This window comes from Candoia aspera, chromosome 6 (assembly GCF_035149785.1).
Source record: "Candoia aspera isolate rCanAsp1 chromosome 6, rCanAsp1.hap2, whole genome shotgun sequence".
Taxonomy (NCBI): Eukaryota; Metazoa; Chordata; class Lepidosauria; order Squamata; family Boidae; genus Candoia; species Candoia aspera.
In genome coordinates, this window is record NC_086158.1 from 17,404,519 (window position 1) to 17,422,464 (window position 17,946).

General features: G+C 38.7%; 1 protein-coding gene across 2 annotated transcripts in view; it reads left to right on the forward strand.

Moving 5' to 3' along the window:
- Positions 1-17,946, forward strand: part of PDCD10 (programmed cell death 10) — a 34,043-nt gene that overhangs the window by 6,920 nt on the left and 9,177 nt on the right. The window contains exons 2-6 of one of the 2 annotated variants that reach the window (XM_063306483.1): positions 5,237-5,309; positions 12,570-12,783; positions 14,693-14,746; positions 16,438-16,555; positions 17,361-17,487. In XM_063306483.1, the coding sequence (XP_063162553.1) occupies positions 12,688-12,783; positions 14,693-14,746; positions 16,438-16,555; positions 17,361-17,487 (395 nt within the window). In that variant the 5' untranslated portion in view covers positions 5,237-5,309; positions 12,570-12,687. The remainder of the gene's footprint in view (positions 1-5,236; positions 5,310-12,569; positions 12,784-14,692; positions 14,747-16,437; positions 16,556-17,360; positions 17,488-17,946) is intronic. The other variant, XM_063306482.1, reaches the window with a different exon arrangement.

Genomic DNA, 17,946 nt, shown 5'->3' on the forward strand with positions numbered 1-17,946 from the left:
AGCGCTGCAAATACTACAGATACCAAGGTTTTTAATGTTGACATTTATGCATCTTAAAGGATTACAGTGAGACAATAACACTGCTATAGATAATTATAATTTGAGAACTTTATTCTGTCATCCTCAATATAAAACTGGCGCCAGTCCTCAAAACGTACTTGGTATTGTGGAGTTGCTGTATATGATGGCATAAGCATGAGAAAAGGAACAGAAATATAAAGAAGCAGGCAAACCAAGGCCACCAGATGACCCAGGAGGGAGAGAAGACAGATAACAGAGACCAGACTATGGTCCGTCCTTTGGTGTGAAAGGAGACAGTTTATGTATCATAACCAATGGCTTTTAGTGAATTAAGAATGGTGATTGCTGGAAAGCAATGAATTTGAGCCTAATTTATAAGCTTCCTTGTTGCTGATTCTGTAATCTGCTTTTGGAAAAGTTCCAGACCTTTGAAATTTGTTGCGGTGCTGCCTTGTATCTGAAACTAGTAATTTTATTGTGTGTCACCCTGTAGGTCAGGAGCTTAAGCAGTTCCATATCCTTATTTTCACTGTTTTATCCACAGATGTGAAAAACATTTAGTATCTGCAGTGCTAAAGAAATACATTATAAAGTAAAGACTTTTTTTATATATAAAGGAATATATGTAGCTCAGGGTTGAACTGTAGAGTCCTTGGTGCTCTCTGTGCTTGGTTATTTGCTTGCAGAAGTTTCATTACTCAACCAGGTAACATCATCAGTGCTAATGAGTGTGGGGTTTGCTCCATGTTTATATACAGTAGCTTGCCCTGTTGGTGTTGGTAGGGGTGTGGTTTTCTCCTTGGCAGTTCCTTGATTAGGGTATTATTGCTTGATTGTTTGTCTGGTGTTAATCCCTGCTTCTCTGGCTATTGGCTACTGGAGGGGATGTATTCTCGTCTTTTTGTTTCCTTCTTAGCTTTTTGTCTCTTTTGAATGGTACATAAATATGGTTTATTTCTATATGTCTGTTGATGGCTGATTTGTCTGAATGCCATACTTCCAGGAATTCCCTATCATTTTTGGATTTGGCTTGGTCTAGGATGAAATTGTGGATGAGTCTGTCCATGTGTTGTGAGAGTAAGGAGATTTCATTGTGTCTTCTAACTGCTAGTTGGTGTTCAAGGATGCACTCTGCTAATATTCTGCCTCTCTGTCCTACGTAGTGCCTGTTACAGTCCCTACACTGTATGTTTGATTTGATTAGAATTAGAATATAATTTTCTTCAGCAAAGGATCGTTACCTTGTCGTGGTGCTGGAGCTTGAGCACCTCAATGATGCCATGAGCTAAACCGTGAAGGGCCACCCAAGACAGGAAGGTCATGACAGAGAGGTCAGACTAAATGCGATCCCTGGGGAAGGTAATGGCAACCCACCCCAGTATTCTTGCCGTGAAAACTAAATGGATCAGTACAACCAGAGATATGTCGGTATACCATTGGAAGATGAGACTCCCAGGTTGGAAGAAGGTCAAAATGCTACTGGGGAGGAACAGAGGATGAGCTCAACTAGCCCCAGACGTGATGACGCAGCTAGCTCAAAGCCGAAAGGACGGCTAGCGGCTGACGGTGCTGGTGGTGAACGGCGAATCCGATGTTCTAAGGATCAACACACTGCTGGAACCTGGAATGTAAGATCTATGAGCCAGGGCAAATTGGATGTGGTTATTGGTGAGATGTCAAGATTAAAGATAGACATTTTGGGCATCAGTGAACTGAAATGGACTGGAATGGGCCACTTCACATCAGATGACCACCAGATCTACTACTGTGGAAAAGAGGACCACAGAAGAAATGGAGTAGCCTTCCTAATTAATAGTAAAGTGGCTAAAGCAGTGCTTGGATACAATCCAAAAAACGATAGAATGATCTCAATTCGAATTCAGGGCAAGCCATCTAACATCACAGTGATCCAAATATACGCCCCAACCACAGATGCTGAAGAAGCTGAAGTAGAGCAGTTCTATGAGGATCTGCAGCACCTACTGGACAACACGCCTAAAAGAGATGTTATTTTCATCACGGGAGACTGGAATGCTAAGGTGGGCAGTCAAATGACACCTGGAATTACAGGTAAGCATGGCCTGGGTGAACAAAACAAAGCAGGACATAGGCTGATAGAATTTTGCCAAGACAACTCACTCTGCATAACAAACACTCTCTTCCAACAACCTAAGAGACGGCTTTATACATGGACTTCCCCAGATGGACAACACCGAAACCAGATGGACTACATCCATTGCAGCCTAAGGTGGTGGACATCTATACAGTCGGTAAAAACAAGACCTGGAGCTGACTGTAGTTCCGATCACGAACTTCTTCTTGCACAATTTAGGATCAGACTCAAGAGATTAGGGAAGACCCACAGATCAGCTAGATATGAGCTCACTAATATTCCTAAGGAATATGCAGTGTAGGTGAAGAATAGATTTAAGGGACTGGACTTAGTAGATAGGGTCCCAGAAGAACTACGGACAGAAGTCCGCAACATTGTTCAAGAGGTGGCAACAAAATACATCCCAAAGAAAGAGAAAACCAAGAAGGCAAAATGGCTGTCTGCTGAGACACTAGAAGTAGCCCAAGAAAGAAGGAAAGCAAAAGGCAACAGTGATAGGGGGAGATATGCCCAATTAAATGCAAAATTCCAGAGGTTAGCCAGAAGAGATAAGGAATTATTTTTAAACAAGCAATGCGTGGAAGCGGAAGAAGACAATAGAATAGGAAGGACAAGAGACCTCTTCCAGAAAATTAGAAACATTGGAGGTAAATTCCAGGCAAAAATGGGTATGATCAAAAACAAAGATGGCAAGGACCTAGCAGAAGAAGAAGAGATCAAGAAAAGGTGGCAAGAATATACGGAAGACCTGTATAGGAAGGATAACAATATCGGGGATAGCTTTGACGGTGTGGTCAGTGAGCTAGAGCCAGACATCCTGAAGAGTGAGGTTGAATGGGCCTTAAGAAGCATTGCTAATAACAAGGCAGCAGGAGACGACGGCATCCCAGCTGAACTGTTCAAAATCTTGCAAGATAATGCTGTCAAGGTAATGCATGCTATATGCCAGCAAATTTGGAAAACACAATAATGACCATCAGATTGGAAAGAATCAACTTATATTGCCATGCCAAAAACGGGAAACACTAAAGAATGTTCAAACTATCGAACAGTGGCACTCATTTCACATGCCAGTAAGGTAATGCTCAAGATCCTGCAAGGTAGACTTCAGCAATTCATGGAGCGAGAATTGCCAGATGTACAAGCTGGGTTTAGAAAAGGCAGAGGAACTAGGGACCAAATTGCCAATATCCGCTGGATAATGGAAAAAGCCAGGGAGTTTCAGAAAAACATCTATTTCTGTTTGATTGACTATTCTAAAGCCTTTGACTGTGTGGACAATAACAAATTTTGGCAAGTCCTTAGCGGTATGGGGATACCAAGTCATCTTGTCTGCCTCCTGAAGAATCTGTATAATGACCAAGTAGCAACAGTAAGAACAGACCACGGAACAACGGACTGGTTTAAGATTGGGAAAGGAGTACGGCAGGGCTGTATACTCTCACCCTACCTATTCAACTTGTACGCAGAACGCATCATGCAGCATGCTGGGCTTGAGGAATCCAAGGCTGGAGTTAAAATCGCTGGAAGAAACATTAACAATCTCAGATATGCAGATGATACCACTTTGATGGCTGAAAGCGAAGAGGAACTGAGGAGCCTTATGATGAAGGTGAAAGAAGAAAGTGCAAAAGCTGGCTTGCAGCTAAACCTCAAAAAAACCAAGATTATGGCAACCAGCTTGATTGAGAACTGGCAAATAGAGGGAGAAAATGTAGAAGCAGTGAAAGACTTTGTATTCCTAGGTGCGAAGATTACTGCAGATGCTGACTGCAGTCAGGAAATCAGAAGACGCTTAATCCTTGGGAGAAGAGCAATGACCAATCTCGATAAAATAGTTAAGAGCAGAGACATCACACTGATAACAAAGGTCCGCATAGTTAAAGCAATGGTGTTCCCCATAGTAACATATGGCTGCGAGAGCTGGACCATAAGGAAGGCTGAGAGAAGGAAGATAGATGCTTTGGAACTGTGGTGTTGGAGGAAAATTCTGAGAGTGCCTTGGACTGCAAGAAGATCCAACCAGTCCATCCTCCAGGAAATAAAGCCAGACTGCTCACTTGAGGGAATGATATTAAAGGCAAAACTGAAATACTTTGGCCACATCATGAGAAGACAGGACACCCTGGAGAAGGTGCTGGAGAGTGGAGGTCAAAAGGAAGAGGGGCCGACCAAGGGCAAGGTGGATGGATGATATTCTAGAGGTGACGGACTCGTCCCTGGGGGGAGCTGGGGGTGTTGACGACCGACAGGAAGCTCTGGCGTGGGCTGGTCCATGAAGTCATGAAGAGTCGGAAGCGACTAAACGAATAAACAACAACAGAATATTATTTTATGTTGATTTGTACCTGCGGTATATCATGGCTGTTAAGAATTCCTTATATATATTTTAAAGTTAAATGCATCTTTGAATTCCAGCTCTAGCTGAAGCCAAAAATCCTGAGTAGCCATTGCAAACCCTTCTTATAAATGATTATTATTTCTATCAAAAGGGAAACATAGAAGTTCTACATGCCAGTTTGCCTTGGCAGTTGGTTTATGTCTTGGCCAAATATATAGCTGCCAGTTTCTGTTTGCTTTTCTCTCTGACTTGCCTGCTGAGAGAATGCATTAGAAAATTCGTCAAGGTTAATTACCTTATTGTAGCTTTCCTTAGGCTTTGTCTGTACACTAAATTTACTGTGGCTTGAATTCGTTTCTTCAAAACCGCTTCACTACAGAAATGCAGAAGTTTACTTAAATTATTTCAAGCAGTATTTGCAGATAATCAGTTGAACACTTGTTTATTGACATATCTTCCTTGTTCCTCTGTCATGTAGTAGTATTAGTACTTCCTTTAAACTTATGTAGAAAGAGCAATAATAATAAAAGACAGACCTGTGGGCTGTATCAGGCTCCCTCAATTATCAATTTAATTAATGTTATTTCATGATAAGGTATTGGATAGTCTTATGAGTCATTTCATTTATTTATATCTGTTTTCCAATTACAGATGCTTATAATATTCACTCAAAATTAACATAGAATTAAGGATATGGTGTGCTTGTGGGAGAGAATCTCTTTTGACCAACAGTGTGTGTGTCTGTGTGTGTTTTTCCCCAGAATTACATTGCTATCATTGCTGAAGAGGCTAGAGGATGTAACATTCCAGTATATAAGAGGCTACAAATGCCCTGTAGGTAGAATAATAATTTTTTCGTATCATAGGCTTCCACAAAAAAGATGGTCCTAATTAGCACAACTTTACTGAAAAGTCTCTATATGCTACAGTAGCTTTCAAATCGTTTGTCTTCATATGAGAACACTGTCAGTACCAATATTCCTACTTTAGAATCCATAAACAGGCAAGTGAACCAATGTGGTATAGGACTAGGAGATCCAGCTTCAAGTCTCCTCTTGGCTATGGTGCTCATTGAGTGACTTTTGGACCAGTTGCACCCCAAGCTATCTCACAAGGAATAATAAAAGCATCGAACTTTTATGTGTTGAAAAATTTTCATATCTAGCAAAGATGTAATTATTGTACAGCTACATATTTCCAGGAAAGTATGGTCAGGACTCTGAGTTTGCCGCTGGTAAACTCTTCCTAGGCTTTGAAAGAATCATTGTCTAGTATATCTGTAGCTGATGTTTAGAAATAGGACTAGTAATAAATAAGAGTAGAGACATCTAGCAACTACTTGGCTGAATTGGTCAAGTTACTTTCTATTGGCAGAATGTGCAGTTTTCACAGCATCGATGGCCCTATCAAAACTATACTTCCTCTCTGTCCGTGTGTGTTGTAGCTCATTCAACACTTGTTGAGAAGCTGATGTATTTTTAGGTTATCTTCTGTTCATGCACTTTTGTGGCTTGAATCTTTCTTACAGTATGGGATGTTTATGAACATTTGTGAATAGAAATACTACTAACTTAGTAAATTTGGGCAGCTTGCGGGAAGGGAAGTTCAAGGCCAAGTCATATCCTTTTGCTTTTGCTATTTGTGACAGAATTTTAAATCTGACTGAGTCTGTGATCTGGGGAATCCCTTCTTTCTTTCCTATCTTCCATCCCTGTTGTCCTGTATAGGCTCTTTGAAATGAGATTTCAGGTGGTTTGATTGATAGCTCAAATGGATAGAACCTTTTAAGAGAATCATATTTTCTGTCTAGCACTGCAGTATTTTCTCAAAACTACTTTTTTATATAATGGAAAGCAATTTCGTCTAATCAAGATGCAAAAGACATGGCTTTCTGTAGATTAGTAAAACACATTCCAGGTTTGTGTTGGATGACTTGTAGACAGAGGTGACTGAAATTCTATTAGCATTTTGAACTTGACCCTAGAAATTTTGTTAGAATCCCTAATTATTATCAGTGAGATTTCATATGGTAATTTCTAATACCTTTTAACTACTTCATGTGGCAATGGTCTGATATAGCTTCTAGTCTATATCTTCTTTGTGTTGCTAAAAAAACAATATGGGAAAACTTAATGTGAAAAAGCCATGATAAATAGCGGAGATCAATATTTGTGGGCCCATCTAGTGATGACCAGAGCATATGAACTATTCCAACTTTGCTACTTGGAATAGAAGAGGAGTGCATGGTAAAGAGCATGAATGGAATGAAAGAAAAATAAATAATTTTGTCTATTAAACCAAGAAAAGGAGAATGGTATAATAGAGCTGAATGAAGGTGAAAAATGAAAGTGTTGAATATATAAAGGAAATTGAAGATGTGGGTTTGATTATGTACAGAAAGCTAAAATGTACATGAGAAAATATTACTTGAAGTCATCTAGGTTGTTGTGAGTCTGTATGAAAGTAGGAATACATAGCTTGATGATAGTTGCACGTTATGCTCCAGTGAATGGTGGGAATGGAATAATCAGAGATGAGTTTTGGGGAAGAAATGTGCAATGTTCAGAATGAATGCAATCCAAGGGAAGAAATTATTTTGCTAGATGACATGAATGGATAGTTGGGAATGAGATGAGAGAGTACATAAGAAGTGATTGGGTCATTGGAGAAATAATGGGAACAGTGAAGCATTTGCTTTAAAAATGTCTGTTTGAATCTGTGGTTTAAGCCCATTCATATGTGTACATGGCAAAGGAATGAATATTCTAAAAGCATGATTGATTTGATGAAAGACTGAGATAATCAATGAAGGATACAAAGGATCTAAGAGTCTGAATGTGGGACAATTTTGTTGATTATGTCAAGAGCAGATATTTGGAAAAAGTGGATGTGCAAGGAAGGTGAAAGGAACTAGAGTAAAAGTAGATGGATTACAGGAAGAGAAAGTACAAGTTATGTATGAAAATAGATGATAAATAAATCTCCCAACAAAATGAATGGAAATGAATATAAAGAAATAGGAAATGGAAGCTGCTTGAAACAGAGTGAAAACATTTATTTAAAAAATTCCACAATAGCATGTGGAATAATAAAGTGAAAGAAGCTATGGATAAGAAAAATGCAAATAAGAAAATTAAAAGTAAAACTGATTAAGTGATTTGAGATAAAGCTGAAGTATTTTAAGAGATTTGTATGGGAATAATAGTGGTATATTAAAAGTGGAATTGAAATAAATGCTTAGTGTCCGGGGGAGGGGGGATGAAAAGGGGTGAAAAGGTGTAAGGCTGTAGGTATGAGTGGTGTACCTGTATAAATGTTAAAATATGGATGTTCTTTCTTGTGGAGTAGTTGTGCAACTTGTTTAATGAGTGTGTAAAGACTATATCTATAATAATGGTTGGGAGAATGCCATTATTCTTCTGCTGTACAAAGAAAAAGATAGTAAGAATTAATACAAATACTACAGGGGATTAATTTGTTAAATGTTCCAGGGAATATGTTTGGCAAAATTCTGATTGAAAGTGATAGTCACAAGAAATGACAGCCAAATTTGGGAAGTGCAGTGCAGTTTTGTGGTATGCAGTTGAGATTTATGATTGTGAGAAAAATTATTGTACCTTAGAAAAAGTGTGCAATAAAGTGAATGGGCTTGAATTATGGGATGTTTTGTGTGAAATTTGGTTGCTAATTGGAGTAAGAATAAGAAAGACTGGTGTATGATGGAAGTAAAGCATGTATGATAATAAATTGAATGTTTAATACAGGTAATCCTTGCTTAATGATGGTAATTGGGACTGGCAACTTGGTCGCTGAGTGACACAGTCATAAAGTGCAACATCATATGACTGCACCAACTTATAACAGCAGTTGTGGCAGTTCCAGTTGTTGTCGTTAAGTGAATCCTGCACGTCATTAGGCACAACGTCACATGATCACTATTTGCAACCTCCTGCCAGCTTCCCCATTGACTTTGCTTGTTAGAAGCCTGCATTGAAGGTTACAAATGGTGATCACGTGACTGCAGGATGCTGCAACTGTCACATTATGAGTTGGTTGCCAAGCACCCAAATCTCAATCATGTGACTGCGGGGACAATGTGATGGCTGCAACTACAAGGACCAGTTGATGGAATCACTGATGGCAGGCAGGCAGGCAGATAGATAGATAGATATTCCTAGAACAAGTTGATGAATTTGTGTACCTTGTTAGAATATTTACTAAAAAGGGGGAAAGGATGCAGAAATTTTAACAAATGCAAATATTGGTAGAAAAGTAGTGAGTACTGTGTGGTACATTGTGGCATATGAATGTTCATTAAAAGAAGAAAATGGTTTTGTATAAGAGTGTGCTTCCTCCTGATTTATTATAAGGAAGTTATTTGGTATGCTAGGGGAAACATAAAATTATACTTGTAGTGGAAATGGAGTACATTAGAAGTGTGTGTTGTAAACAAGAAGTAGGGTCAAGAATGAACAGATGGTGAATCAGTGTGGAGTACAAAACTAGTGACTTGTGACAGAAAAAATGAGTTGGTTTTGTCACGTAGACAGTGAGGATCAAATACATGAAAGAAAAATGAATGAGTTAAAGGAAAATTGAGAAAGTTGTAGATGGATGGAATTGAAGAGAACATCAAAAAGAGAGAGGTAAGAACAAAAGGGAATTTCTGAAACGGTACACAAATGTGGTGGAGGAAAAATGGTTTGTAAGGATAGAGAGGTATGGAGAGGTTTATTGAATGGTGTTAGTATAAGCTGGCCTAGATATGTGTCCTGTTTGTTTGTTTGTTTATACAAATTTAGAAGCTGCCTGACTACCAAAAACTCTGGATGGCTTACAGTTAAAAAAAGAAAAAGAAAACTATGAAAAAGAAAAAAAAAAAGCATAGAAAACAGGCAGCCTGAAGACAAATATACAGGTAGTCCTCCTTTAGTGATTGCCTCGTTTAGTGACCATTTGCAGTTACTATGGTGATGAAAAAGTAATTTTATGACCAATCCTCGCATTTATGACCTTTGCAGGTGTGTAAAGCAAAGGAAAGCTGAAGTAAGATCATAAGCATCGTGATTTCACTTAGTGACTGCTTCGCTTAACGATCGAGTTTCCAGTCCCAGTTGTGCCAAAGATTGAGCAATTGTGGTAGCTAAACAAGGATTACCTGTAAAAACAAAACATCCACCCAACGGGATCATCAGTCAGCTTGCCTCAAAGCCTGGGAAAATAACCAGGTCTTCAGTAGCTTCCTGAAAGTCATCAAGTTGGGAGCAATGGAGGATATTCCAGAGGGGAAGCACCATGACAAAGAAGGCATGCTTCTGGCTCTCATTAGATAACACTACTTAATTATTGGTACCTGAAGTACAGCCACTCTGCCAGAACTGACCTTATGTACAGAAACAACCAGACAGGCAATCCTTCAGATAACCAAACCCTCTATAATAAAGGGCTTTAAAGATGATGTGAAGCAGCTTGAATTGCAGCCAGAAGCCACCAGGTAACCAGCGCAGCTTGTGAAGCAGTGGGGCCACATAGACATAACAAAGCGTTGTCACTGCCTGTGCTGCCGCACTCTGACCAGCTGTAGCTTCTGAATGGTCTTCAAGGGTAGCTCCATGTAGAGCGCATTAACAGTAATCCATTTATGAGGTGACTAAGGTGTGACTGACTGTCTAAAGAGTTTCCCAGTTCAGGAAAAGGCACAGCTGATCGCTAGATGTATGTTTGCATAGGCCCTCTTGGCAAACTCTTGGCAACTCCTCTTTGAGCAGGAGTTGTGAATACAACTAGTTCACACACTAGTCTTGAATAAAGAACTGCAACTCCACCCAAGACCAAAGATGGAAAATCTCTAGAACTGGGGAGCCCAAATGTCCACAGCCACTCAATCTGGTCAGGATTGAGCCTGAGGCTGTACCTCCACATCTAGATCTGGACAGGACCTTGACAGCATCACTTTGCCCAAGATTGAGCATAATGGGAAGAAGGAATAACCTTGAGGAACAGGAGGAAGAGCTGCAACCAAGACAGTGATCAGATAAAAGAAATCTGAGTCAGAATTGTAACCTGAAGAAACATCTCAGACAAGACACTCCCTAGTTCTCATGAAGATAAAAGGGAGGGGGGAGGAGGGAAGTGCATTCAAACTTGCAAGATTCTGTCACTATATTCTTACAATAGAAATAGTATTAGCATTCATGACTTTGGTTTCCTAATCTGGTCTACCTTGGCAGGCTGACATTGAGATGTATAGTTGGGTAGCATCAGTGAACCAACAAATGACCTCACCTGGCAATTTCATGTAGATGTTAAACAGGAAGAGTGAGAGCATCGAGTCCTGTGGCATCCCAAAAGTGAGGGGCTATGGATGTGAACTTTCCCAACCTGTTAACACTGACTGAGACTGCCCTCAAAGAAAAGAGGAGAGTCATTGTAAAACAGCACTCCTCCTTCCAAACCTCACAACTGATTCATAAACATACCATGATCAACAGTATTGAAAGTCACTGAGAAGTCAAGGAGCATAAGGATGGATGCACTACCCCCATCCCAGCTCTGCTACAGGTCATCAAAAATTACAGATAATGTTGTTTTCATACTGTAACCTAGCCTGAAACCTGAGTGAACCTAGGCTGAAACCTGAGTGAGATAATCTGTCTCCTCCAGGATCCTCTGGAGCTGAATCCCAACCACCTTCTCAGCAACCTTCCCTAAAAAGTGAAGGTTGGAGACTGAATGGAAATTGTCCAGGATTGTTGGGTCCAGCACTGGCTTCTTGCAGAAGGGGAACACCACTGCTTCCTTTGAGGCCAGGGGGACAATCCTCTCCCTCGAAGAAGCAAATACTACCCAACCACCAGTCACCTCCCAGGTAGCCTTAATCAACCAGGAGGGACTCAGAGCTAACCAAGAGATGGCTGATCTCACTGTTTAGAGAACCCTATCTACTTCTTCAGGATACACAGCTGCATACTTTCTCCAGATAACCTACAAGACTGCCTCAAGTACCTCCACTGGACCTGTGTCTCGTCTCTTCCCAGCAGACAGATGGCTATTGGCAGATGCATGAACATGTTGCCACTCTTATTTACACTGTTCAATCCTGAATATTGTCTCTTACTTACATTTGATCAGACTTGCTCTTTGTCTTCCTCCAACAATGGCCCAGAAGTCCCTTTTGGCACTTCATCTCCTGGAGCCCCTCAGAAGACCAAGACATAGACTGGAATTGGTACACAGGGAGAGGTTACACGGAAGCGATACAGTTCAGGGCCTTAGCCACATGCCCATTCCAGGCAGTGACAAGGCCTCAACCAAACTGCCTACCAGATTCCCAGGGAAAACCCCAAGCTCCCTTTCGAAGCCATCCAGGGCCATCAGTTTCCTAGTGCAGGCTAACCTAGCAACAGCCCTACCCCCCTTCCCCCCACTTTTAATCTCATGCCTTTGATTTCTTTGTCTCTTTTTTCTCTTTCTTTCGTTCTTTCTTACACTTTCTTATGCTCTGCATAACATTGCTTACCTCAACAGGTAACAGTATGATATGTTCATATGTATGAATCATTATTATCATTGAGCCATTAGTTACTGGTTGTCCTGGATAGAAATAGAATGTGAGACTTCTCTTTGTTTTAAAGCAACCAGTGATCTAAAAGTTTGAGTAGATTTTTGCAATACTGCGTAGGCATGAATACCCAGTCTTAACTTTGGCATTTATAGTGGTAGGTTATTTGCTCTTTGAAGTCTCTTATTTCCCTTCCCAGGCAAGGTGCTATAATGTATGTCTGGGCTCACTAACACTGGTGAACAATTACAGTACTGTATGAAATGTTTTAAAAAAAATTCTGTTCTTTAGTCGTTCAAAGACATTTCTCATTTCTGTTGCTATTTTCAAGAAATGCATGTGAGAATTTATTGCAGCAACTCTGTTAATTACATACAAGTTGCCAGCTAAGTGAAATATATTTTAATAGCTTTCACAGAGGAGTTAAGTGAGTATAGGCATACCAAGGCTGCTGATACAAACATTTTGGTACTGGTTGTTTCAAAGTTGGTTCTTCTTGTAATGAACTCTTCTCTCTGCCTTCTTTTTTTCAGAGTTACATATTTTTACGTACTCCAAATACCTGGCCACAACAAGGAGAAAGAATATAACTATTGTTGAATGAGGAATTTGTTGCTTCAGTAGCCTTTTTCTTCAAGAGTGGGTCTTTGAATGAGGATGACAATGGAAGAGATGAGGAATGAAGCAGAGACCATTTCTATGGTTTCCATGCCTCTTTATGCTGTTATGTATCCTGTCTTTAATGAGGTAATAGTTTCAAGTTCATTTTCTTTGCATTATAGTACTTGTGAAACAAAGTTTCTTTAACTCATCTCCTATCCTCCTTATATTAATATGCTCATTTTCTCTCAAGCCCACAAACAGTCCTTATGAATTCTGCTTCCTTTCTGTCCATATTTCTTGGCCTCTTTCCATGAAAATCTGTTTGCTTGTTTGTTGGCATTCAATTCCTTAATTCTGAGTGTTTTCTACATTTATAAACTCCCAAGATGCATTCCAGCATTACACAAGAGTCTGAAATATAAACTTCATTGTTTAATTAATATTCTAGGTTAAGGCAGACATATTGTATAAGGTGGAAAGTCTTATGCTTCTTGTGGCTACCTGGTTTTACAGAAGTGTTTTCTTTGTTGTTGTTTATTCATTCAGTCACTTCCAACTCTTCAGAAGTGTTTTCTATTAAACATTATAGAATCTATTTTTTTAGATAAGAAATAAATAATTAAATTTGTTTAGGCTTTAAGCAAATGAAGAGGAGATGGTCTTTCTTTGGTAATTTACCAAGAAAATTATACTCATAGTAATTATGTAATTGCTATACATTTATTTTGAAAGATCGTCTTTTTGATCAGACTGTCATAAATTAAAAAAAAAGCTATGATTTTAGCTTGTAGTCTTCTCTCTCCAGAGCAGTTACTCATGTTTAATATTTTGTTTTGTCTGACCCTGTATCAGTAGTACCTAGGCAGATTTCATGAGAGCATCATCTGTTATAAAAACATTTATCTGTTAATTTTGTATCCATTCATACCTTCCAAATGTGTGGATTTCATCTCCCAAGAATTTTCAGGAATAGCCATACATGTTGGGAATTGTAGTCTATGTATCTGGAGACACAAGTTGTGGAAAGCTGGTAGAACATGATGGCAAAACTTTTTCAGATTTAAGATCATTTCACAGATTCATTTTACTGGATATGATTATTTTCCGCTTGTAAGGGGCTTGTACTATTCTTGTCTGAAGGACACAGCCCCAGTGTGCCTGAGCTGAAAAAATCTTATCCATGTTAGCAAAAATCCTTAGAAATATTATAGGCCTTTGCACAACTTTGTGTTGTGCATCAGTTGCACCCTTTTCTGGATTGGGAGGCCCTTCGAACAGTCACTCATGCCCTTGTTATCTCCCATATTGACTATTGCAATGTGCTCTACATGGGGCTACCCTTGAAGAGTATCTGGAAGCTTCAGCTGGTCCAGAATGCAGCCACGCAGGCTATTTTTGGTGCCCCTAGAAGGATGCACATAACACCTTTGCTGCGCGAGCTGCATTGGGTGCCAGTTTGCTTCCGGGTCCAACTCAGGGTGTTGGTTATCACCTTTAAAGCCCATGGGACAAGGCTACTTGAGGGACTGCCTCTTCCCCGCTATATCACCCCGTCCCACCCGATCATGCAGAGGGGGCATGCTGTGGACCCTGTTGGTAAGAGAATTCCATCTGGTGGGGTCCAGGAGGTGGGCCTTCTCTGCAGTAGCACCCGCCCTCTGGAGCATCTTGCCCTCGGAGGTGAGGTTAACCCCATCACTCCTGGCCTTCCAATTTGAAGACTCGGCTCTGCCACTGGGCTTGGGGCAGGGAGGAGAATAGTCATACTTGGGGTTGGCTAGCGCCTTGAAGTGCCCCTTCTACGCAAGGACTGAATGAGATCACAGCCTTCTGGACTTTATTTATATTTAGTAGCTATGTGTAATTGTTTTATAGTGCACTTTTATACTGAAATTTTATTATATATTTATTGTTTTTTTATTTTGTTGTAAACTGCCTAGAGTCCCTCCGGTGGGAGGAGCTGGGCGGTGACAAATCTGATAAGTAAAATAAATAAAATGTATTTTAATCTCTTGTTTACTTTGGTATAATTGTTTATTCCTATTACTTGCAGTTAGAACGAGTAAATCTATCAGCAGCTCAAACATTGAGAGCAGCTTTTATTAAGGTGAGAATAATGTATGTAATTATATAACACTAAAATATTAATATATTAAAATATTAAGTGTAAAACTCTGCAAAGTAGATTTAGTTACTAATCCTAACTTGAAATAGCATTACTGTTTGTCTGCTCTAATTAACAAGTGTTTAGTCAGTCAATTTATTTGTATACCTTATTTTCCAGAAGTAGATTATACTCAGAGTGGATAATACTATGGTTTAAAATTAAATTTAAAGAATATACTGCAGTTATAATATTAACTCATTGGTTATGGTTCATTTATGTTTATGAAACTTAAATGGGTATAACATGTGGCAATACGTAAGTTAACATCTAATAACAACAACATCAATGTAACATTTCACTAAAGTGTTTCATTGAAAATTCATGTTAAAAGGCCTAACACTTGGTATGCATGTTCATTTTAAATTAAGATCAGGTAACAGAAAGATACAGTAAATTAATCTTAAGGCATTTTAAGCATCAGAGAGATTCTCCTTTTCACCTAAGTCCTCTATCCTGACATCCTCATGGTACTTCTCCTCTTGGCAGTGAAGTTCTAGGAAAGTCCCTTCCTGGGACATACACCTTCAGTAAAAGTTATAGTGCTGAAGGGATCACAAAACTTCTTCACAAATGCTCTCAAACACATACATGCCAAAAGCTTGATGATGAGGATGGTGATGCGGCTTTGAAGTTCAGTATTAAAAGATGAAGGACATTTAAAGGCTTCTCATCTTGTTTCTCTTATGCTTCAGTGATGCAAGAGACATCAACTAGTTTGTTCCATTAGATGACCTGAGTTTCCTGTGATCAGCCAACTCAGGGAGGGTTAACAGTTGTTGGTATAGGTAGTCTAACTCTGACCTGCAGTTGTTGCATATTGCTAGATAGTATCTCGACATTCTTTGCCAAGTCAGAAGCATGTTAGTTGAAAATAGAGTTTCTCTAATTTATAATCAAGAAGAATTAAAATCATATAAATTTGTCTCCTAAAGTAATTGTTGAGAACAATTAAAATCATTCTAATTTGTCTCCTAAAGAAAGTTTAAAAGACTCTGTTTTAAAGCCTTAGTCCATTGTTCCTTGTTACTGGTTGTGTGATTGAATTTTAGTATTCATCTTCTTTTTAAAACTGAAAAGTGAGTACTCTAAAAATATGCTGAGATGTTCCTTGAAAAAGGAACATAGAATATAGGAAAACTTAGGTTTTTCAGCTTATTTGGGCAATGTAATGTCTGTCAGTCTGTCTGTCTGTCTAATCTATCTTAGTTATGGACAGCTTTTAAAAATAATGTTGGTGTAGCTTGAAAAACAAGTGAAAACAGTGAAGATTCCTGCCTTTCTTAATTTGATGTAGCTCACGTCATAAGGGAATAAGGACAAATGTATAAAGCTGTCCCTTTTTACAGTATTTCAGTTAATGTGAAAGATAGAAGAAAAAGGAATGATGTACAGAAATAAGCACTGCGAATAAATTAAAGAAAAGGCTAATTGGGCCAAATTACAGGTGAAAAATACCAATTTAGTTCAAGAAATATAGCCTTTACCTTGGAGGAGAAAAGGGCAGTGCAAAATCAAATGTTTAGCCAGTCTTGCTCAGTTGTCTTTTAAAAATTCATATTGTAGCTTTCTTGGAAATTTTCTCCGCTTTCAATATGTCAGAAGAAATCTGAAATCTCTTCTTTGGAATACAGGCAGAAAGGGAAAATCCAGGTCTCACACAGGATATTATCATAAAAATTTTGGAGAAGAAAAGCATTGAAGTTAATTTTACTGAATCTCTTCTGCGCATGGCAGCTGATGATGTAGAAGGTATTTCCTGTTAATGGCTGTTTGCTCATTGGGTTTGGAAGGTTTATTTTAAAAAAATGATTGTTTATTTCTGTTTTGTTCATAAACAGCTGAATTTCCAGATTGTCACTTCAGTCTTTATACTTAACCTTATATATTGTAAATTATATAGCCTTGGTGATATTTCTTTTAGTAATTCTTGTAGCTTGGTGGCTTTGTGCTAGACATGACATTCTAACTTTTAGAAAAGATCATAGAGTAGATTATGGGGTAAGAGTTAAAGAGGGGAATACAAAAAATTGGGTAGAGGACATTTTTGGGAATGGAAAAAAATGTATGTCCAGTCAATTTCCTATAGTCCCAGTCCCAGTCTACTTTACTTGGAAATAAGATTCAAGTCAGTCTACTTTACTTGGAAATAAGATCCAAACCTTACACTTTCAAGGAACTTGGAGCCTTTGGAAAGAAAAAAGTATTTATTTAGATACAACTTAGTAGATTTAAAGGTATGGTTTAAATGCATGTCATGCATTTGCTTTAATGACTCTGAAATGACCCTCATATACTTGAAGAACTTGTAATACTTGTGCTTTAAGAAGGTTACTTTAAATAGTTCAGTTTTGGCTGACATTAAATTGAACTACATCATTAAAAATAAATTGTCTTTTCTTTTAAAAATTGAGAGTTCAGATTAATTTAGAGTTCAGTTCTTGGTGTTGCTTTTTTTAATTTTAACATTGTTAAGGATGCTATCAAGCCTTTTAAGTTTAATTTATAACTTACATAGAAAAGAAATCAATTTATATTTTCTTCCTCCTCCCGCCAGAGTATATGATTGAAAGGCCAGAGCCAGAATTCCAAGACCTCAATGAAAAGGCACGAGCACTTAAACAGATTCTCAGCAAGATTCCGGATGAGATCAATGACAGAGTGAGGTTTCTTCAGACAATCAAGTAAATACTATTCAAAATAAAAAGCTATGTTAAAATGTGACTTCTTCACCTAGCTGTAGCTTGGTAGAATTATCTTTTCAGCTTGTACTGCAATGCTGAGTATTACTGATATTTTATAAAATTGCTGTTTTAGTTTCACTGAGTTTTTGCTTCAAAATTATTGCATGCTTACTGTTGAATGGCCATGCTATGGGTTGGTTTTAGCTGCTGTAGTAATAACAGTGGATATTATAGGTACAGCAAACCCGTCAGTGATCCCTATGCTGTGTCCTCTGTAGTTAAATCCTTTTATTTCTAACAAGATAATCCTGCGCAATAATGCTGCATCAGATCTGAAATCTCATGAGTTATACTAGTGAGTAAATCCCTCTTTTATAAGTTGCATTTTCCAGTCTTCTCTTGCCTACAATTGCAGTGCCTTTGGATCTTATTCCCTGTTGCTCAGAAATTTTGAACATG